We start from the raw sequence: 17,205 nt of genomic DNA, 5'->3' as shown, positions 1-17,205 counted from the left end.
GCCCGGTACCCGCCCCGATGCCCCGGGATGCTGGGGACCCGGGCGCCCGGTACCCGCTCCGGATGCTCCAGGACGCTTGGGGGCGGGGCAGTTCCCTCTGCACGCCACACTGCGCGTCTCCGAGCCCTGCGGCTGGAGGAACAGGGCGGGCCCTGGCACACCCCTCCGCCGGTCCCGGGGTGCTCAGCACTGCGCACCCCGCATCCTGCATCGGGACACTGGGCACTGGGGTAGTGGCGGACGGCAGCCGGCGGCCGGGAGGGCTGCCCTGCCACCTGGTCAGCGCACCCCCACCGGAGCCTTCCCTCCCGTCTAACTCCGCAGAAACGCGGTGCGCGGGGACCCGAGAGCGCTGCGACGCGCGCTTAGAGACTCGAGACCATTCCAAGGCAGCCGTCCAGCTCCCCTGGCCAAGCCCGAGGCTGGCTAACTCGGCGCCAACCACGGCCTGACGGGCGGCGACAGGATGACGAGCACCCTCGCGGCCACGCGGCGAGCGCCGCCGGCGCCGCCACCCAGGTGCGCCCGGAACGCGGGGCGGCGGCGCTCTGTGACGTCATCCGCGCGCGCCGCCGCCGTCTGCGCAGGCGCGGCCAGGCGGCGGCGGCGGCAACCGGAGGCGGCGCGCGGCCGGGGATGCTCCGGCGGGCGCGATGGCCCCCGCCATGCAGCCGGCCGAGATCCAGTTCGCCCAGCGGCTGGCGTCCAGCGAGAAGGGCGTCCGCGACCGGGCGGTGAGGAAGCTGCGCCAGTACCTCAGCGTGAAGACGCAGAGGGAGACAGGTGGGCGCCCGCGGGGTCAGCCGCACCGCATGGCGGCCGGGCCGGGGGTCGCGGTCCCTGCCGGCACGCGGCCCGCGGGGACGCCTCGGGTGCTCGTGTGAGCCGCCTGCGCGTGGCGCCGAGGGCCGTTCACGGTTGAGACGGGCCCGGGGGCCAGTCTTTGCTGAAAGTCAGTGGCCGGTGAAGCTGAGAACTGACCCAGGTCCGTCGGTTCCGGAGCCCGCGCCTGCCATCGCTGGGCTCGCCGGTCCGCGGCCCTCGTCGTTGATCCCCGCCTTCCTCTGACAACGCCGTTAGGTGCTGGGGTGCAGGAGAGAAGACAGGATCCCTGCCCTCGAGGAACTTTAGCGGTGACGCGAGGGGGAAATGGCAAGTAACTAGAGCCCGTGTGAGCGCGGTGCAGGGGATGAAGACCGGGTAAAGGGGCAAAGTGGAGGAGGAGGGAGTTCCTCTACAGAGGCTGTTCCGGGAAGACCTCGGGTGATGTTCAACCGAGATGGACCAGACGGGAGAGGAAGCCGGCCGTGCAGACGCAGGAAAGAGCTGAGCATGCCCTGGGAGTGGTGGGAAGACCAGTAAGTTGGAGAGAAGGGTGTTTTGAGATGAAGTTAGACGCCATCTCAGGGCATTGTCGTTTTGCTTTTAACTGCATCAGAGTGCCATTGAAGGATTTTATGTACCTGATCCCAAACAGGTTTGGCAAACTCCTGTGAGCATATGTTGCACCAAAGTGGCTAAACTTTAAATCACTTACTGCGAATAGTAATGTTTGAGATCTGCTTAATCAGTATTCTCTCCCTTATTACTGACATTGCCTATTTTCTGTTGAAATCACAAAAAATCACCCCCTCCCCCCAAAAAAAAGAAGACACTTTTGTTGGGAAGTCTGTTTAGAAGAGTGGAGACAGATTCCTGACGTAAGTTCTGTTCAGGATCTCCCTGAGAATCAGTTTCCTCTCCTGGTTCCAGGTTTCCTGTATATGCGTGTTGATGGTTCCCAGACCTTGACCACATTCGGTTCTGATGTCTCGGCTGTGCGCGGATGTCCTACCAGCACCCTATACTCAATATCCAGAGCCCCCAAACAGGGCTTCCCCTGAACAGTACCTGTTCTCTCGCTGCTGCTCCTCTGCCCCTTTATTTTGGTTGCAAGTTTTCACCCTCCATTCCGACTCAGGCTTGACACATGAGATTGCCCACATCCGTTGTCCCTCTGTCCTGCCTCCCCCCCTTACCGTGCCCTAGCTGTAGACCTCTCTCTCTCCTAGACATCTACACCTGCTTGCCCGTAATGGTCTCTGGCTGTTTGTGTTCCCCTAAATCTGTCCTCCACAGGCCAACCAGGGTTATCTTCCTAAAACAGATTGATTGTGGCGCCACCTTCCTTGAAATCCAGGTCTGCGGGTTCTGGCCTTCTCATCTGCTCTTCCTGCCTAAGGCCAGACATGACTGCTCTGTGCTCTGTCAACCGTTTATGGCATCATACCGTTTCTCTCCTCCCTGCCATCGTGCTTCCTGCTCGTTCTGCAGAGAATTCCACCCCTTCGTTCCCACTACTCACTTTAGTACCGCTTCCTCCAAAAGCCTTCCCTAGCATCTCGCCCTCCTATAGGATTCTTTTTTTTTTTTTTTTTTTTTTTTTTTTTTTTTTTTTTGTGGTACTGGGGTTCCTGGAAGCCCTTCTACCTCTGGGCTACACTCCCACGGGCTACACTTCCAGACCTATTTTTTAACTTTTTTATGTGGAAACAGGGTCTCTTAAACCGGCGAGGCTGGCTCCGAACCAGCTCGATCCTCCTGTCTCCGCCTCCCAAGCGCTGGGATTACAAGCATGCGCCACCACGCCCGGCCCTCCTATAGGATTCTAAAATGCCAGTGTCTCTTGTAGCGCTTAGCTACATTGCTACTTAACTATCTGTGCTTAGCTACATTGCTACTTAACTATCTGTCCGTTTGTTGTTCCTGCCCTAAACGCTGTAAGCTTTCATCTCTTCTTAGCTGGCAGTGGGAGAATATCCCACTTTATGAGGGCCTCGCTGTGACAAGAGCAAAGGCAGGCGCAGTATATCGGGGCCTGGGACAACTGAGGCCATTCCGTTTATACCAGTGCTCTGGGGTCCTGCTTAAGTTTATCCATTGGGGTACTGGGGGTTGAACTCAGGGCCATTCTACCTCTGAGCTACGCCCTCAGCCCTATTTTATTTTTCATTTGGAAAAAGTCTCCCAAAGCTGCTGAGAGCCTTGCTCAGTTGCTACGGCTGGTCTTGAGCCTGTGATCCTCGTGTCTCAGCCTCCCAAGTAGTGGGATGATGGGCATGTGCCACTTTGCCCTGCCGTCCTACCTGATTAGCACCTACTGTACCCAGATTTTCTTGTTTTGTTCCCCTTGTTCTCCATTGTGTCCACATTGTGTGGAGTTGAGTGGGCTTTCAAAAAATAACAAGCCCTGAGTTAATAATAACTAATAATAATAACTCAGCCCCTGAGTTTTATTCTCAGTACCACACCAAAAAAATTAATAGTAACAGTGAATATCTTAGCAGTGATGGGATAAGAAAAAACAGTCTTTGCCACAGCTATGCCCCATCAAAATAGAAACACAAGTTTGGAAATAACTTAGCCTGACATCATTTGACTCTCTTGACAAGCTCAATTATTTTTTTCTTTTTGTTTTGCATTTTATGAGGAAATCTGAGATTTTACTCTTACCAAAACATGTAGCTGGACAGGATATATAAGTAAATAGCTCTGTGGTCTTAAAAACAAATGGTAGCAAAGCATGGTGGCACATGCCTGTAATCCCAGCACGTGGGAGGCTGAGACAGGAGGATCACAGGTTCGCAGCCAACCTCAGTTACTTAGTGAGGCCCTCCTCAACTTAATGAGACCCTGTTTCAAAATAAAGAATAGAAAATAGGGCCAAAGATGTAGCTCAGGAGTAGAGTGCCCTTGGACTCAATCACAACAAGTGGTAAGTCTTTGCGCTGCATAAGCTTGTGATATTGCTATGGTGTTTTAGCTGTTCAAGTTGAGTCCCACCCACATCTGGTTTTTTTCTTTTAATAACAACTCATTTGTACCAACTTAGACACTAATATATTCAGCAAACATTTATGAAGTGCCAACAGTATGCAATTATTACATGCACTATTCTTGGCATTGAGAATGTAGCAGTGAGCCAGACGATACATGCCTGTCTCATTAATTCTGCAACTCTAAAAATTTAACCTCTACTAAAATTGGGATGCATATTAGGATCAACCTTGGGACAGCTTTGTTTCTGTCATTGCTTTCTTTTAGTGGCATAGAAAATAACAGTGTGTCTGTGTCTTGTGGTGTCTTCAGTGTAGATGATGGGAGAAATAAGTGGGTTTCTTATTGATGGAGTTGGGGTTATCTTGACCCAGAGTTACACAAGTGGGAGTTGTGTTTTGACTGTTGGTGGGTTATAGCATGACATTGCCCCCTATCTAAAATGGTTCCTGTTTTGTGCTCATTTCAGGGGAAGGGTATCTGTTCAGTTTTTTGTGGGATTTTTTTGTTGTGGTTGTTTTGTCTTGTTTTGGGGGATTTTTTTGTTGGGGTTTTTTTTGTGTGTGTGTGTAGGTGTGGTGGTGTTGATGGTGGTGGTACTAGAACCCAGGGGCATTCTACCTCTAAGCCACATCCCCAGCCTTTTTTTTTTTAAATAGGCTCTCAGTTGCCCTCCTCCTGTCTCCGCCTTATGAGTCCTGGGATTGCAGGTGTGTGCCCCCACGCCTGGCTCTGCTCGTTCTCATTTTAGAACTTGCTGCTGTTTCCTTTGTCTGCATGTCTCGCTTTTATCTTCACTTTAATCTTTTTAAAAGAGCTAACCCTAAATTGTGGTCAGAAACACAGTTGTAGTAAGTTTAGGAAATTTATCCCAAGAAAAAAGTGATAGATTCAAGAAGAAATTGTAGAACAAAGCTGTCACAGATACATACGTCACCTTTAAGAGTTTTGAAAGAAATTGGATATTGAACATTTTTCTCCAAATGCCTCAAAAATTAGCGCCTTGTTTTTTACCAACCAAATTCCTAGGTGAAACAGGTGGTTTTTACACATACATTGAAAGTAGATGTTTGAAAGTGGGGAGCGGGGACTCAGACCATGGATGGGGAAAGTGAGACGGTCAGCAACATCCACCAGTAGGATAGTGGTTTTTTCCAACAGGGAACCGCCTCTGCTGGGCGCAGTGGCACACGCCTGTGATCCCCGTACTTGGGAGGCTGCGGCAAGAGGATTGCATGTCTGTGGCCAGTCTCAACTTAGTGAGACCCTGTTTCAAAGTAGGCTGGCCTATAGCTCAGAGGCACAGCACCTCTGGAATCTATCCCCAGTCCGTCCGTGTGTGTGTGTGTGTGTGTGTGTGTGTGTGTGTGTGTGTGTGTCTGTCTGTCTGTCTGTCACACACACACACACACACACACACACACTCTGCCTCTCATAACAAAGTGCTTTGGTTTTTTACTCTGAATACTTTACGTAAGAGAGGAGACTGGTCCCAAAGGTTAGCTGAGAGTTTTCCTTTACTGTATGCTTAGGAGTCTCTAGCTGGGCCTGACCAGCTGGTCTCCTCCGCTTCGTGGCCTTCCTTCAGTAGAGGTGAAACTCAGCATGCTTTCACACCTGGCTCCCCCGCCTGCCCGCTGTCCAGGAGGGCCTCCTGCTGCCCTCACTTTGTCAGAATCTTCTGGCTTCTGCTACAGCAGCCTCCGTAGCACGTTCTCTTGTTCCTTTGCCTGCAGTAGGTGTGGGCTGCCCAACCAACCATAGTGGGATAGTACATTCTCTCTTTCTGTTGGCTTGATACACTCGTGTACTTACAAGAACCATCTGGAGCTAAGTGTGCACGGTGCTATTTTTAGTTGAGAAAGACCAGAATACTGCACGATGCCACCCTGAAGCCACCCTAATGCGTGGAGCTAGGCTTCCCTGCAGTGTATAACTGCCACACACCCATGTGGGAAAGGACTGCAAGGAAGCACATGAAGCAGATCCCAGTGGCCTTGGGAGGTAGTGAACACTGCACACTTTTGACTATGTAACTCTGAGTGGGGTATATGATTTTTTGCAATATAATGTGTTTTTATTAAGACATGAGTTAACCACTTGACAGAACCTCCTGCAGAGAACATCCTGACTTCATGCAAAGCCAGGCGGAGGCACCGGAACCTCTGTTTCTCCATTGAAAGTTTGCTCCCTGCTGGGCATGGTTGCACACACCTGGAATCCCAGTACTTGAAAGGCTGAGACAGAAGGATCACAGGTTTAAGACCACCCTTGGCAATTTTGTGAGACTCAGCAACCTAAAGAGACCCTGTTCCAAAACAAAATATAAAAAGGGATGGGGGTGTGCCCTGGAGGTAGATGCCCCTGGGTTCACTCCCCAGTACCACGTACACAAAAGAAGGTCTGATCCTGTTCCCAAGACATCTGTTCACGGGAGAGGGTGGTGGGCACAGGAAAATGCATGGAAAAAGGCAGGATCCCTAGAGCCTGGACAGGGATCCTTCTTTGCACAGGGTCATTTCTGTTCTAGAATAGTCCTCCGGCCAAGGCAGTGCTGCATGATCCCTTGATTGCTGCTGCCTCCCCTCAGTATAGGGTGAACCTTACCCAGATGGCTGCGTCCCTCTCATCCCTTCCCTGAAAGTGGATCCCCTGGGAGGGAATGAGTGCGATGGCTCAGCAGCAAAACTGGAACAGCCCAAGCCCTGACCTGGGTAGCCCAGCTCCTTTAATCCTCTTTCACTTGTAAGTTTATTAACATGTGTGGCCTGCCAGGCGTGGTGGTGTCGCACGCTTGTAATCCCAGCATTTGGGAGGCTGAGGCAGAAGGATAGAGGTTCACAGACAGCCTCAGCTACTACTTAGTGAGGGCCTTTGCAACTCAGTGAGACTGTTTCAAAATAAAGAATTAAAAAATCAGGCTAAGATGGTGGCGCACACACTTGTAATCCCAGTGCTTGGGAGGCTGAGACGAGGAGCACACGGGTTCGAAGCCAGCCTCGGCTACTTAGTGAGGCTCTTGGCAACTTAGTGAGACCCTGTTTCCAAAGAAAGTATAAAATAGGTCTGGGAGTGTAGCCCAGAGGTAGAAAAGCCCTTGGGTTTTTACCCCCAGTGCCACAAAAAAAAAAAAAAAAGAAAAGAAAAGAAAAGAAAAATAGGGCTGAGGGGATAGCTCTGAGGTACAATGCCCCTGGGTTCCATCCAGTCACATTAGGAAAAGGTTTTGTTTTGTTTTGTTCTTAAAAGGAATCCAGGCATGGTGGCACACACCTATAATCCCAGTACTTGGGAGGCTGAGAGAGGAGGATCACAGGTCCACAGCCAGTCTCAACAACTCAGCAAGACTCTGGGTGTGTGTGTGTGCGTGTGTGTGTGTGTGTGTGTGTGTGTGTGTGTGTGTGTTACTAGATTGAACCCAAGGGCATTCTACCTCCAAGCTACACCCCCAGCCCTAGTTTATATTTTTACTTTGAAACAGGGTCTCAGCTGGGTATGGTGGTATACACCTGTAATCCCAGGAGGCTGAGACGGGTGAATTGCAGGTTTAAAGCTAGCTTTGGCAACATAGCAAGGCTCTCAGCAACTTTATGAGACCCTGTTTGCAAAAAATTAAATAAAATAGGGCTAGGGGTATAGTTCAAAGATAGAATGGCCCTGAATTCCATCCCTAGCACATAGCGCACACGCGCATACACCTACACACATACACACGTGTGCGCGCGAGAAAAAAACAGGGTCTCACTAAGTTGCTAAGAGTCCGTTACTAAGCTGCTGAGACTGACCTCAAACCTGTGATCCTCCTCTCTGTCTCTTTAAGTACTGGAATTACAGTTCTAGCATTACACATTAAGAACATCCTTAACATCATGAAGTTCCCTATCTGCTGCTATTTCCCCACCATCTTGTAGGGGTTTTTAATGATAAATCAGAATCCAAACAAGACACACCTCAGCCTCCTGAAATGTCAGGATTATAAGCATATGCCACCATGCCCAGCATAAGGTCTTATTTAACTTATTCTTCTGCCCCCTGAACTTCCTGTAAGCTAGTATTGCTAGGTAGATTTGACACAACTCAGGGATTTGTTTAACTTTTGTAGGAATATTTAACCAGGCTGTTCTATTTTTCCTATTGTGTTTCTGAAAACTAATGAACAGTTGTCTAAGTTACTATTGTCTGTGTGCGTTCAAAGTTTTAGCAGCCATCAATCCTTGCCCGGGTCTGCCAGTTCACTGGGGACATGTGCCCTTCCTAGTAAAATATCAAGAAGATAAAGACCGTTTGTAACATACATCAAACCTTGAGAGTTGTTGTTCTCTGATTTCATGGCTGGTATTACCGCTCCTGGAAGCCAAGAGCGTACACTTGCCTTATCATGCTGTGATTCCCATATTACCCAGCATGTATTTCATGACATCCAGGTCGGCACAGGAGACACGGCTGCACGAAGCTGGTGGCTCAGTCATGAGGATAGCGGCAGAGGGTGGAGGGGGCCCTCACAGAATGTAGAGACTCCCAAATCATTTGACTTACTGCCTACTTTTCTCTTTAGGCAAAAACAAAAACTGCAGTGACAAGTTTGTATTCTTTTATGCAACTGTATTTCATCCCAGCACCTCCCAGGGGATGGTATTGCCCACTTCAGGAACCCTGACTCCAGTGAAAACGAGGGGATACCAAGTAAAGCAGGCTGGAGCTGCCCAGTGAGCAGTGGCCATTACAGGGAGGGAGACCAGGGACAGCCACTTTTCAGCCCACGGCAGGACCTTCAAAGGCTCACTTTTACAAAACAGTCCAGAAGCCGCGTCGGTTTCCCCAGGGGCCTTGCTCGCCCTCTGGCTCTCATCGATTGGAAGTCCCTGTATCCTTAGTTCTCAAGAGTGGCTCTGCCAGTTCATTCATATAAGTCTTCTGCAGAGTTTGCAGCTTTCCTTCACAAGCCCACCAAAAAATGGGGTGCACCATGAGAAGCCTTTTTTTTTTTTTTTTTTTTTTTGCAGGTCTGGGGATGGAGCCTGGGGCATTCGACCTCCGAGCTACACCCCCAGCCCTATTTTTTATTCTCTGTTTTGAAGCAGGGTCTCACTGAGTTGCAGAGGGCCTCACTAAGTAGCTGAGGCTGTCCTTGAACTGCGATCCTCTCAGCCTCCTGAATGCTGGAATTACAAGCATGCGCCACCATGCCCAGCTTCAGCCTTTTTAAGCAGAAAGTGCTGGGCGGGGTGGGGGGGCTAATTCTACCTACGGCTATTTTTTGGGGGGTTGGGTCTCGGGCCTGGCAGTGCGGGGATCAAACCAAGGGTCTCAGCACGTACCAGGCAGGCACTCTACCACTGAGCTGCACGCCCAGCCCCATGGGCTGATTTATTAACTGTCCTGCTTCCTTGTGTTGCTTGGCTGAGAGGACATGCCGCCTTACCACCCTCCCTTGGCTGCCGGAGCTCCAGGTGCAGTGGTGCATTCATAGCCTTGAGGGAGAGCAAGATTTGCAGGTGGGAAAGAACTAAAGTGTACTCGATATTGATTTTACTACATCTGTGGCAGTTAGAAACTTTAAGAAAGGAAATATATAGACTCTAATAGAAGATTTTTGTGCTGTTTTGCCCTGCAGGTGGATTCAGTCAAGAAGAACTGCTAAAAATATGGAAAGGACTCTTCTACTGCATGTGGGTTCAGGAAGAACCCCTTCTGCAGGTAACACCGCCCCTTTGTCATGTTGCTGGACCTAGCCGTGGCTGAAGAGACCTGATTGGCAGTCAGCCCTGGCCTACCCAAATAGACTGAAAGGAAAGGTTTCCAGGACTCATGCTCTCATGTCTTGTCCAAACAGAAAGGGATGCAGCCCCAGCATTCAGGCTCGTTATCTTTTCAGATACGATGGACACACTGAGGCACAGGCGGGTTACCTGCCATTACATCACAGGTCCACAATAGGCTTTAAAGTTTTTGTTTCGAAGCTGGGCGTGATGGCGCACACTTGTAATCCCAGCATTTGAGACAGGAGGATTGCGGTTCACAGACAGCCTCAGCTATTTAGTGAGGCCCTTTGCAACTCAGTGAGACCCTGTTTCAAAAATAAAAGAATAAAAAATAGGTCTGGGGTATAGCTTGGAGGTACAGTGCCCCTGGGTTCCAGCCCCAGTACCACACAGACAAAAAAAAAGTTTCTGTTTCATCTTCTGTTGAGTGGTTTGTGGACAGAAGGCACGGCAGAAGCACTGGCAGAAAGCTCTGCCAGAACAGAGCTTTCCTCTTCCAGTTTGACTTGATAGCCAGGGGAAGGCAGCCACCTTGCTGGACTTGAGGTGCTTTGCAGGCCAAACCCTCGTTGCTAAAACCTCTTCACCCATCGAAGGTCGGCAGAAACTGCCAGTCACCAAACACGTGGAACAGCCTTGATCCCTGAACACTCAGCCCGTCACCAGAACGGTTGTAGAGCATGGTAGTCGCCTTTTAAAGGCTTTTTCTGCTCTCTGAAAACAGGCCTGCCTGCGTGGCGGTGGAGGAGTGAGCCCGTGGAGAGCCACCTGTGGCTCTGGTGTAGAAGTCCCTGTGGTGGTGTGTCCTCCCGTGGGTTGAGGTGCAGCCTGCTGCTTCCCTCGTGCCTTATAATTCATTTCAGTTTATTGTGTTTACTCCAGCTGAACATTTTTGAGTAGGATAGCAAGGCAAAATATTTTTAAGTCATTTTCAAAAATAATAACTGGCAGCTTTAGTGGAGAAAGAGAAGGAACAGGACATGACTCCAAGTTCTGAGTCACTAACACTCAGAAGCCAGAGTCATATGCCAGTGTTCACAGAAATGGGTGAGGAAGATGGAGGGAAGGCAGAGTGTGAGCGGTGCTGACGAGGATCGCTTGTTCTAAGGTGACTTGAAAAGAGGGCTTGCAGGCACTCGGAGGCAGCCCTTCCCTGCACCTGAACCTGCTGCTGCTTAGCAGACGTGCTCCTGGGGGCATCTTGGCCTGGCAGAGCCCTGGAGGGGCCTGCCTAACCTGTGCATTCCAGCCTTCCCTGGCTACACTAGGTAGAAGACTTCTGACCCCACAAATCGGTCTCTGGAGAACCCCAGTGTCCAAGCACCAAGAGATGGCCATGTGTCTTCTGTCCTTCACAGCATTAGGAGGTTGTAACAGAATCTCAGTTCAATGAGTGTGAAGCCAAGAATTGGCAGCTAACCTATTTCTTCTGTAGATCATTCTTACTAGAGGTGTTTTTCTAAACATGCAGCCTGTATAGGTTGCAGAGGCACATCGAGTTAGCATGGTAGCCTGTTGAATTGGGAGCTTCATGTTTGATGGACCCCAGGTGCTCAGAGCCACACCCTCGGTGGCTGTGCACTAGGACAGGAGGTGCCGGCTTTCCCACCAGCAGGGAGGGAAGAGGGATGTGGCCATGGTGCTGCCTTCACAGCACGACCTCATAATAACCCCAATGTTTCCCACCTTTGCAGGAGGAGCTAGCCAACACTATTTCCCAGCTCATCCATGTTGTTAACAACTCAGAAGCCCGTAAGTCCTGATATTTCATGACTTTCAAAACTTCCTGTTCATCGGATTGGGTAACTTGCCAGGAAATTCAGTATTGTTTCTTCTTCTTCCCTCAAAGTGAGTTTTTCAGGCTGCTACCTTAACATCTGGTGCTGATACTGTGTGGACATCAGGCAACAAGCTGTTTGTGGCCTGGCGTGCTGGCACACGCTTGGGAGGCGGAGACAGGAGGATCGCACAGGTTCGAAGCCAGCCTCAGCTACTTAGTGAGGCTCTCAGCAACTTAGTGAGACCCTGTTTCCAAATAAGTTATAAAATAGGGCTGGGAATATAGCCAGGAGGTAGAATGCCTCTGGGTTCCACCCCCACTACCACACACACACACACACAAAAAAAAAATACAATAGACTTAGGTATCGACTGCTAAGAGAGTGAAGAGGAGGGGGTCTTATGAAGAATCATTTGACATCTCAAAGAATCGAATCAGCAGTTCTTCAGCATCTCCAAGTTCTGAGTCACTAACACTCAGAAGCTAGAGTCATATGCCAGTGTTCACAGTGACCTCTGATGCCAGGTGTGTCCTCCCTGAGGTTCCAGACATCACAGGTCATGCATGAATGGGTACAGAACATCACTGATAGTACACCACCAAGTAGATCCTCTACCAAAGAGAAAAGATAAAAGGGAAAATTAAGATTTCTGAGATGGATTTCAATTACTCAGGAAGAAAAGACAACAGAGTTTGTTTGGCTTAGAGCACTCCTCAGAACAAAACCAACCTAGTGGCTTGAATAATAAACAGTGATTCTGACTTTTAGCTGGCTTTTTTTTTTTTTTCTTTCAGTACTGGGGGTAGAACTCAGGGCCATTCTATCTCCAAGCTATACCCCCAGCCCTAATTTTTATTCTTTATTTTGAAACAGGGTCTCACTGAGTTGCAAAGTTACTAAGTAGCTGAGGCTGGCCTCGAACTGATATCCCAAATGCTGGGATTACAAGTGTATGCCACCATGCCCAGCTAGCTGGCTCTTAATGGATAAAACTGTGCATATGATGTTTAACTTTACATATATTAATAATGTTAAGCTGGACGTGGTGGCACACGCTTGTAATCACAGTACTTGAGAGGCTGAGACAGGAGGATCTGTGTTTGCGGACAGCCTAAGCTACTTAGGCTCTGATTCAAAGAAAGAATAAAAAATAGGGCTAGGGTTGTAGCTCAGAGGTAGAATCCCCCTGATTTCAACCTCCAATCCTCCAATACCACAAGAAGAAAAAAAATGTTACTTAGGTATGGTGTGGTACACACTTGTAATCCTAGTACTTGGGAGGCGAAGACAAAGAAGGTCCAGGTTCAAAGCCAGCCTGGGCAACTTAGTAAGGCCCTCTGCAACTTAGTGAGACACTGTTTTAAAATAAGAACTAACAATGGGCTAGAGGTATAACTTGGAGGTAGAGTGCCTCTGTGTTTAATCTCCAATACCAAAAAAAACGAAATTAGGTTGAGACTGGGGTTGGTGACATGCTTTGTAATCCCAATAACTTGGGAGCCCGAGACAGAAGGAGCTCAGGTTCATGGCAGCCTCTGCAACTTAGACCTTGTTTCAAAGTCAAATCGGCTGGGGCTTAACTAAGAGGTAGAATGCCCCTGAGTTCAAATCCCAGTATCACAAAAGGAAGGAGGGAGGGAGGGAGGAGGAATAAGGTTACTGTGAAAAGCAGTAAATCCAAGTAGTCAGCAATTATTTTCGATGGAAAAGGGCTAGTTTAGTGACTTCGAAGAGAAAAATAGAATGTAGGTTTTCATCAAGATCAATTTTAAGAATTTTTTTTTAATTAATGGCTTTGAATTGATAGTTGAGTATATTTGCAGGGGACACGGTCAATAGATATGGATCAGAGTCTCAGTTTTAATAGAAACATGGCTTTGTGGATAAGAGAAACCTCCAGAGAGAACTCTTGACTGGGAGATGTTATCCTCCTTACTGATACTATGATCATGTTTTTATGTGAATTTAAGGGAAGTTATTGAGCATATTTAGTTATTGACCAGGTTTTCTAGCTCCCCAAGAATTCCTGAGACAAGTAAATAAACCACAGTAGTTTCTCTTCACTGTTCTTACTGTGCGGCTGTGCTCACATGCACACTGAACATTCAGAGCCTCTTGTTCCTGCAGAGCACCTGTTCATTCAGACCTTTTGGCAAACGATGAATCGAGAGTGGAAGGGGATAGACAAGCTGCGTCTGGACAAATACTACATGGTAAGGCTAGCAAGCCTTGGTCCACACTGACTCGAGCTTATGTGCACCTGTGATTCCCACTACTTGGGAGGCTGAGCAGGAGGACTGAAAATCTGAGATCAAGCCATTCATGGCGCTGCATGCCTGTGGTCCCAGTACCTTAGGAGCTGAGACAGGAAGATTGCGACTTGAATACAGTCTCAGCAACTTAGTGAGGCCCTATTTCAAAACAAAAAATAAAAAGCTAGGGGGCAGGGCATGGTGTCACACACTTGTAATCCTAGTACTTGGGAGACTGAGACAGGAGGATTGCCGGTTCATGGTCAGCCTCAACGTAGGCCCTCAGCAACTTAGTTTTCTATTTTGAAAGAGGTTTCAAAATGTGAATAAAAAGCACGGCTGGGGATGGGGCTTGGAGGTAGAATGCCCTGGATTCGATCCTCAGTACTACCCAAAAAAAAACAAAAAGGAGCTAAGTGAGTCAGGTGCGGTGGCATATACCTGTAATTCCAGTACTGAAGAGGCTGAGACAGGAGGATTGCAGGTTTGAGCACAGCCTCAGCAATTAGTAAGACTCTTGTCAACTATATGACCCCATTCCAAAATAAGAGTAAAATAGGGTCAGGGTAAGCTTGGAGGTAGACTGCCCCTGGATTCAATCCCCGGTATCAAAAACAAAGGGGAGGCTGGGCGTGGTAGCGCACGCTTGTAATCCCCGCACTTGGGAGACAGAGACAGGAGGATAGCGCTGGTTCGAAGCCAGCCGCGCTGGCGTAAGAGACCCTGTTTCCAAATAAAAAAGTATAAGATAGGTCTGGGAGTGTAGCCCAGAGGTAGAAGGGCTTCCAGAAACCCAGTACCACCAAAAGGGGGGGGACTAAGTGATACAGCTCCCTTGGCTCAGTCCCCAGCATTGCACAGACATGCGCGCACACAGAATGGAAAGCTCATTCATGCCGCCAAGCAAGCGCCAGGCGTGGTGTGGTGGAAGTAACGTACCGGGATTGCTGGGGGCATTGTGTATATGCACCTCTTTAAGCTGTTGGGTATGAGTTTGGTTATCATTGGTGAATGTTACTTGATCTAAAAGTTAAATATGCTTAAAATTATCATTTGGTCTCCTTATTTCGCCAAGATGATTAACAATTCTTTTTTTTTTAATAAGCTGACCCGTCTGGTTCTGAGGCAGTCCTTTGAAGTACTGAAGCAGAATGGCTGGGAAGAAAGGTTGGTAAACATTTTGAATTGAATTATTTTGACTGTCGGTTCTAAAAATAAACCTTTGTAGATAATAGATGTTGTTTCAAGATTTTCAGTTAATTGGAAAATATGAATTGCCTGATATGTGTAGTATACGCCTTAGATTGCTAGAAGATACAAAATAGCCTTACCCAGAGAGGACTTCAAGTTTTATAGAAGGGCATAGAATAAAATAGTTACATACATGTGACGGATGGTATTTATGGTTTTGGTGCTGGTGGTGGATTCTTTTCCTTGGCCCATTTAGAAATAATGAGCTGGGAAACTCAAGACTCAGAAGTAGGATTTATTATAAGTTGGGGTGGAGGAGACTCCAAAGAAGGCTGTGGACAGAATGTCCTTCCAGGGCACTCCTCCCCCGAGGTCTCGGGTCTTACAGAGGGTGGTCTTTTTGAGGCTGTTACACTGATGACTCTCTTTCCCACAAATGCAGACGCAGACAGCCTGCCCACGTGCCAAGACCAGCCAGAGGGAGGGAGGGGGCCACTAAGTGGTAGCAGGCAGGGCTGCGAATGATCTCTCTGCCCAGTGCAGCAAAAGGGACTGTCTGTTTTTGCATTCTTGCTTTCTTCTCTGTACAAGGGCTAGTCTGACATCACAAATTGGGGTTTAGCTACTTGAAAAGGAAGGTGTATGGTGACTGTAACTTTCTTACCTCATTGCCATTTCGACTGGAAGCCCAAACACCAGGCTGGGATGAGTAGGAAGCAGTGTGTTGTGACCTTTTAAATGCCTGCTCTGCTTCTGGACGGGGCATGAGATGAAATTGTCTGCCCATTCTCGGCTCAGCAGCTAACACTTTATCCTGATTTAAGTGGTCCCTGTAAAGCTGCCTCAGCCTTGCATTTGCTGGTGTGCAGTGTAAGCACTAAGTATTTTGTTTTCTCTTGGGGAAGAGAGCAGTGTTGCTGTGCTGCATTAAAAGAACCACGTGTTGTTTTCTTTAGCCAGATCAAGATTTTTCTAGATGTTCTGATGAAGGAGATCCTGTGTCCTGAGAGCCATTCTCCTGATGGAGTGAGGTTCCACTTCATTGATATTTACCTGGATGAACTATCCAAAGTGGGAGGAAAAGAGGTGAGCAGCAGTCAGACGCCCCGCCAGCAGTGTGCTGAGGGGAGATGCTGCCTCTTGGCTCCGGTGCCAGGGCGGCGGCAGCATACGCTGGTGCATCCTCGGTGGGTGCAGTCATCCCTCACTGGGAGTGCATCCTAAACAGTGGGTGGTACCTGTGGGTAGATGCACATGATGGAAGTCGTTTATAAAACAGAATTGAGCACGGCATGGTGACGCATGCTCATGATCCCAGTATGTAGGAGTCTGAGACAGGAAGATCACAGGTTCAAGGCCAGCCTCAGCAAGTACTGACTCTCCTCAACCTAGCAAGACCATCTCTATTTCAACATAAAAAACTAAAGTAAGGCTAAGGTTGTGGCTCATCGGTAAGATGCCTCTGGGTTCAACTCCAGTACCTTAAAAAAAACCTAACCTGGCATAGTGGCACACCTATAATCCCAATGCTTAGGAGACTGAGACAGGAGGATTGCAGGTTCAAGGCCAGCCTCTGCAACTTAACAAGACCCTTTTTAAAATTTAAAAATAAGCCAGGCATGGTGGTGCACACTTGTAATCCCAGTACTTGGAAGGCTGAGACAGGAGGTTCAAGGACAGTCTCAGCGACTTCTTGAGACCTTCTTTCTAAAATCAAAAGAGTTGGAAGTGTGTTTTGGAGGTAGAATGCCCCTGGGTTCAGTGCTCAGCACCAAAAGACCTCCTCTCACGCTGTGCGGGGGTCTCTGCAGCTTCTCGGGAGGAAGGCCTATGTGTTGCAGAGCAGCGCTCGCTGGGAGGGCGGTTCTCTGGTCACTCACTGACACAGATGGCTGTAGGATGGCCGGGCCTTGAGCTTAGCCCACCCCTAGCAGGGTCTTTGTGGGTGTGTGAGATGCTATTACTGACCCTGGTTCAACCTGTGACCACTGCAAGGGGTCTCTTCCGGGCACATCAGAAAGGAGAAGGCTTTTTTCTCACTTACTCTTTCCTATTTTGTGTCTGCATTACAGCTTTTGGCAGATCAGAACCTCAAGTTTATCGACCCATTCTGCAGAATTGCCGCCAAGACTAAGGAGTGAGTGATCACGTTGGCTTTTGTGCCTCAGGAGCTGCTAGAGGCGGGAAGGTGCCGCGTGCGATGCACAGGAAGCTTGAGGGTCATCTGAGTAAGAACGCGTGTTCTTACTCACCAGCGAGGCCTGTGGAGTGCGCTTCAGCTCTCCCGGCTCCCTTTGCCACTCGTTCTGGGTGTGCCCTCCCACACCCAGAGTTGTGCCAGCTGGGCACCCCGTGGCCCCTTGTCTGCATTTGGTTGCACCCCGTGCGGCAAGGGTACAGGAG

The 17,205-nt window shown here is 49.0% G+C and overlaps 1 protein-coding gene across 1 annotated transcript in view; it reads left to right on the top strand.

The window, feature by feature from the left end:
- Nucleotides 1-653: 653 nt before the first annotated feature.
- RRP1B (ribosomal RNA processing 1B) overlaps nucleotides 654-17,205 on the top strand; it is a gene marked incomplete at both ends in the record, with an annotated part of 34,816 nt that continues 18,264 nt past the window's right edge. Inside the window, 7 exons of the mRNA XM_080696679.1 lie at nucleotides 654-783; nucleotides 9,431-9,513; nucleotides 11,273-11,330; nucleotides 13,487-13,572; nucleotides 14,717-14,782; nucleotides 15,763-15,888; nucleotides 16,875-16,939. Coding sequence (XP_080552805.1) covers nucleotides 654-783; nucleotides 9,431-9,513; nucleotides 11,273-11,330; nucleotides 13,487-13,572; nucleotides 14,717-14,782; nucleotides 15,763-15,888; nucleotides 16,875-16,939 — 614 coding nt within the window. The remainder of the gene's footprint in view (nucleotides 784-9,430; nucleotides 9,514-11,272; nucleotides 11,331-13,486; nucleotides 13,573-14,716; nucleotides 14,783-15,762; nucleotides 15,889-16,874; nucleotides 16,940-17,205) is intronic.

This window comes from Muscardinus avellanarius (assembly GCF_963383645.1).
Source record: "Muscardinus avellanarius genome assembly, chromosome: 5".
Taxonomy (NCBI): domain Eukaryota; kingdom Metazoa; phylum Chordata; class Mammalia; order Rodentia; family Gliridae; genus Muscardinus; species Muscardinus avellanarius.
This window is presented reverse-complemented; position numbering and strand designations above follow the sequence as displayed.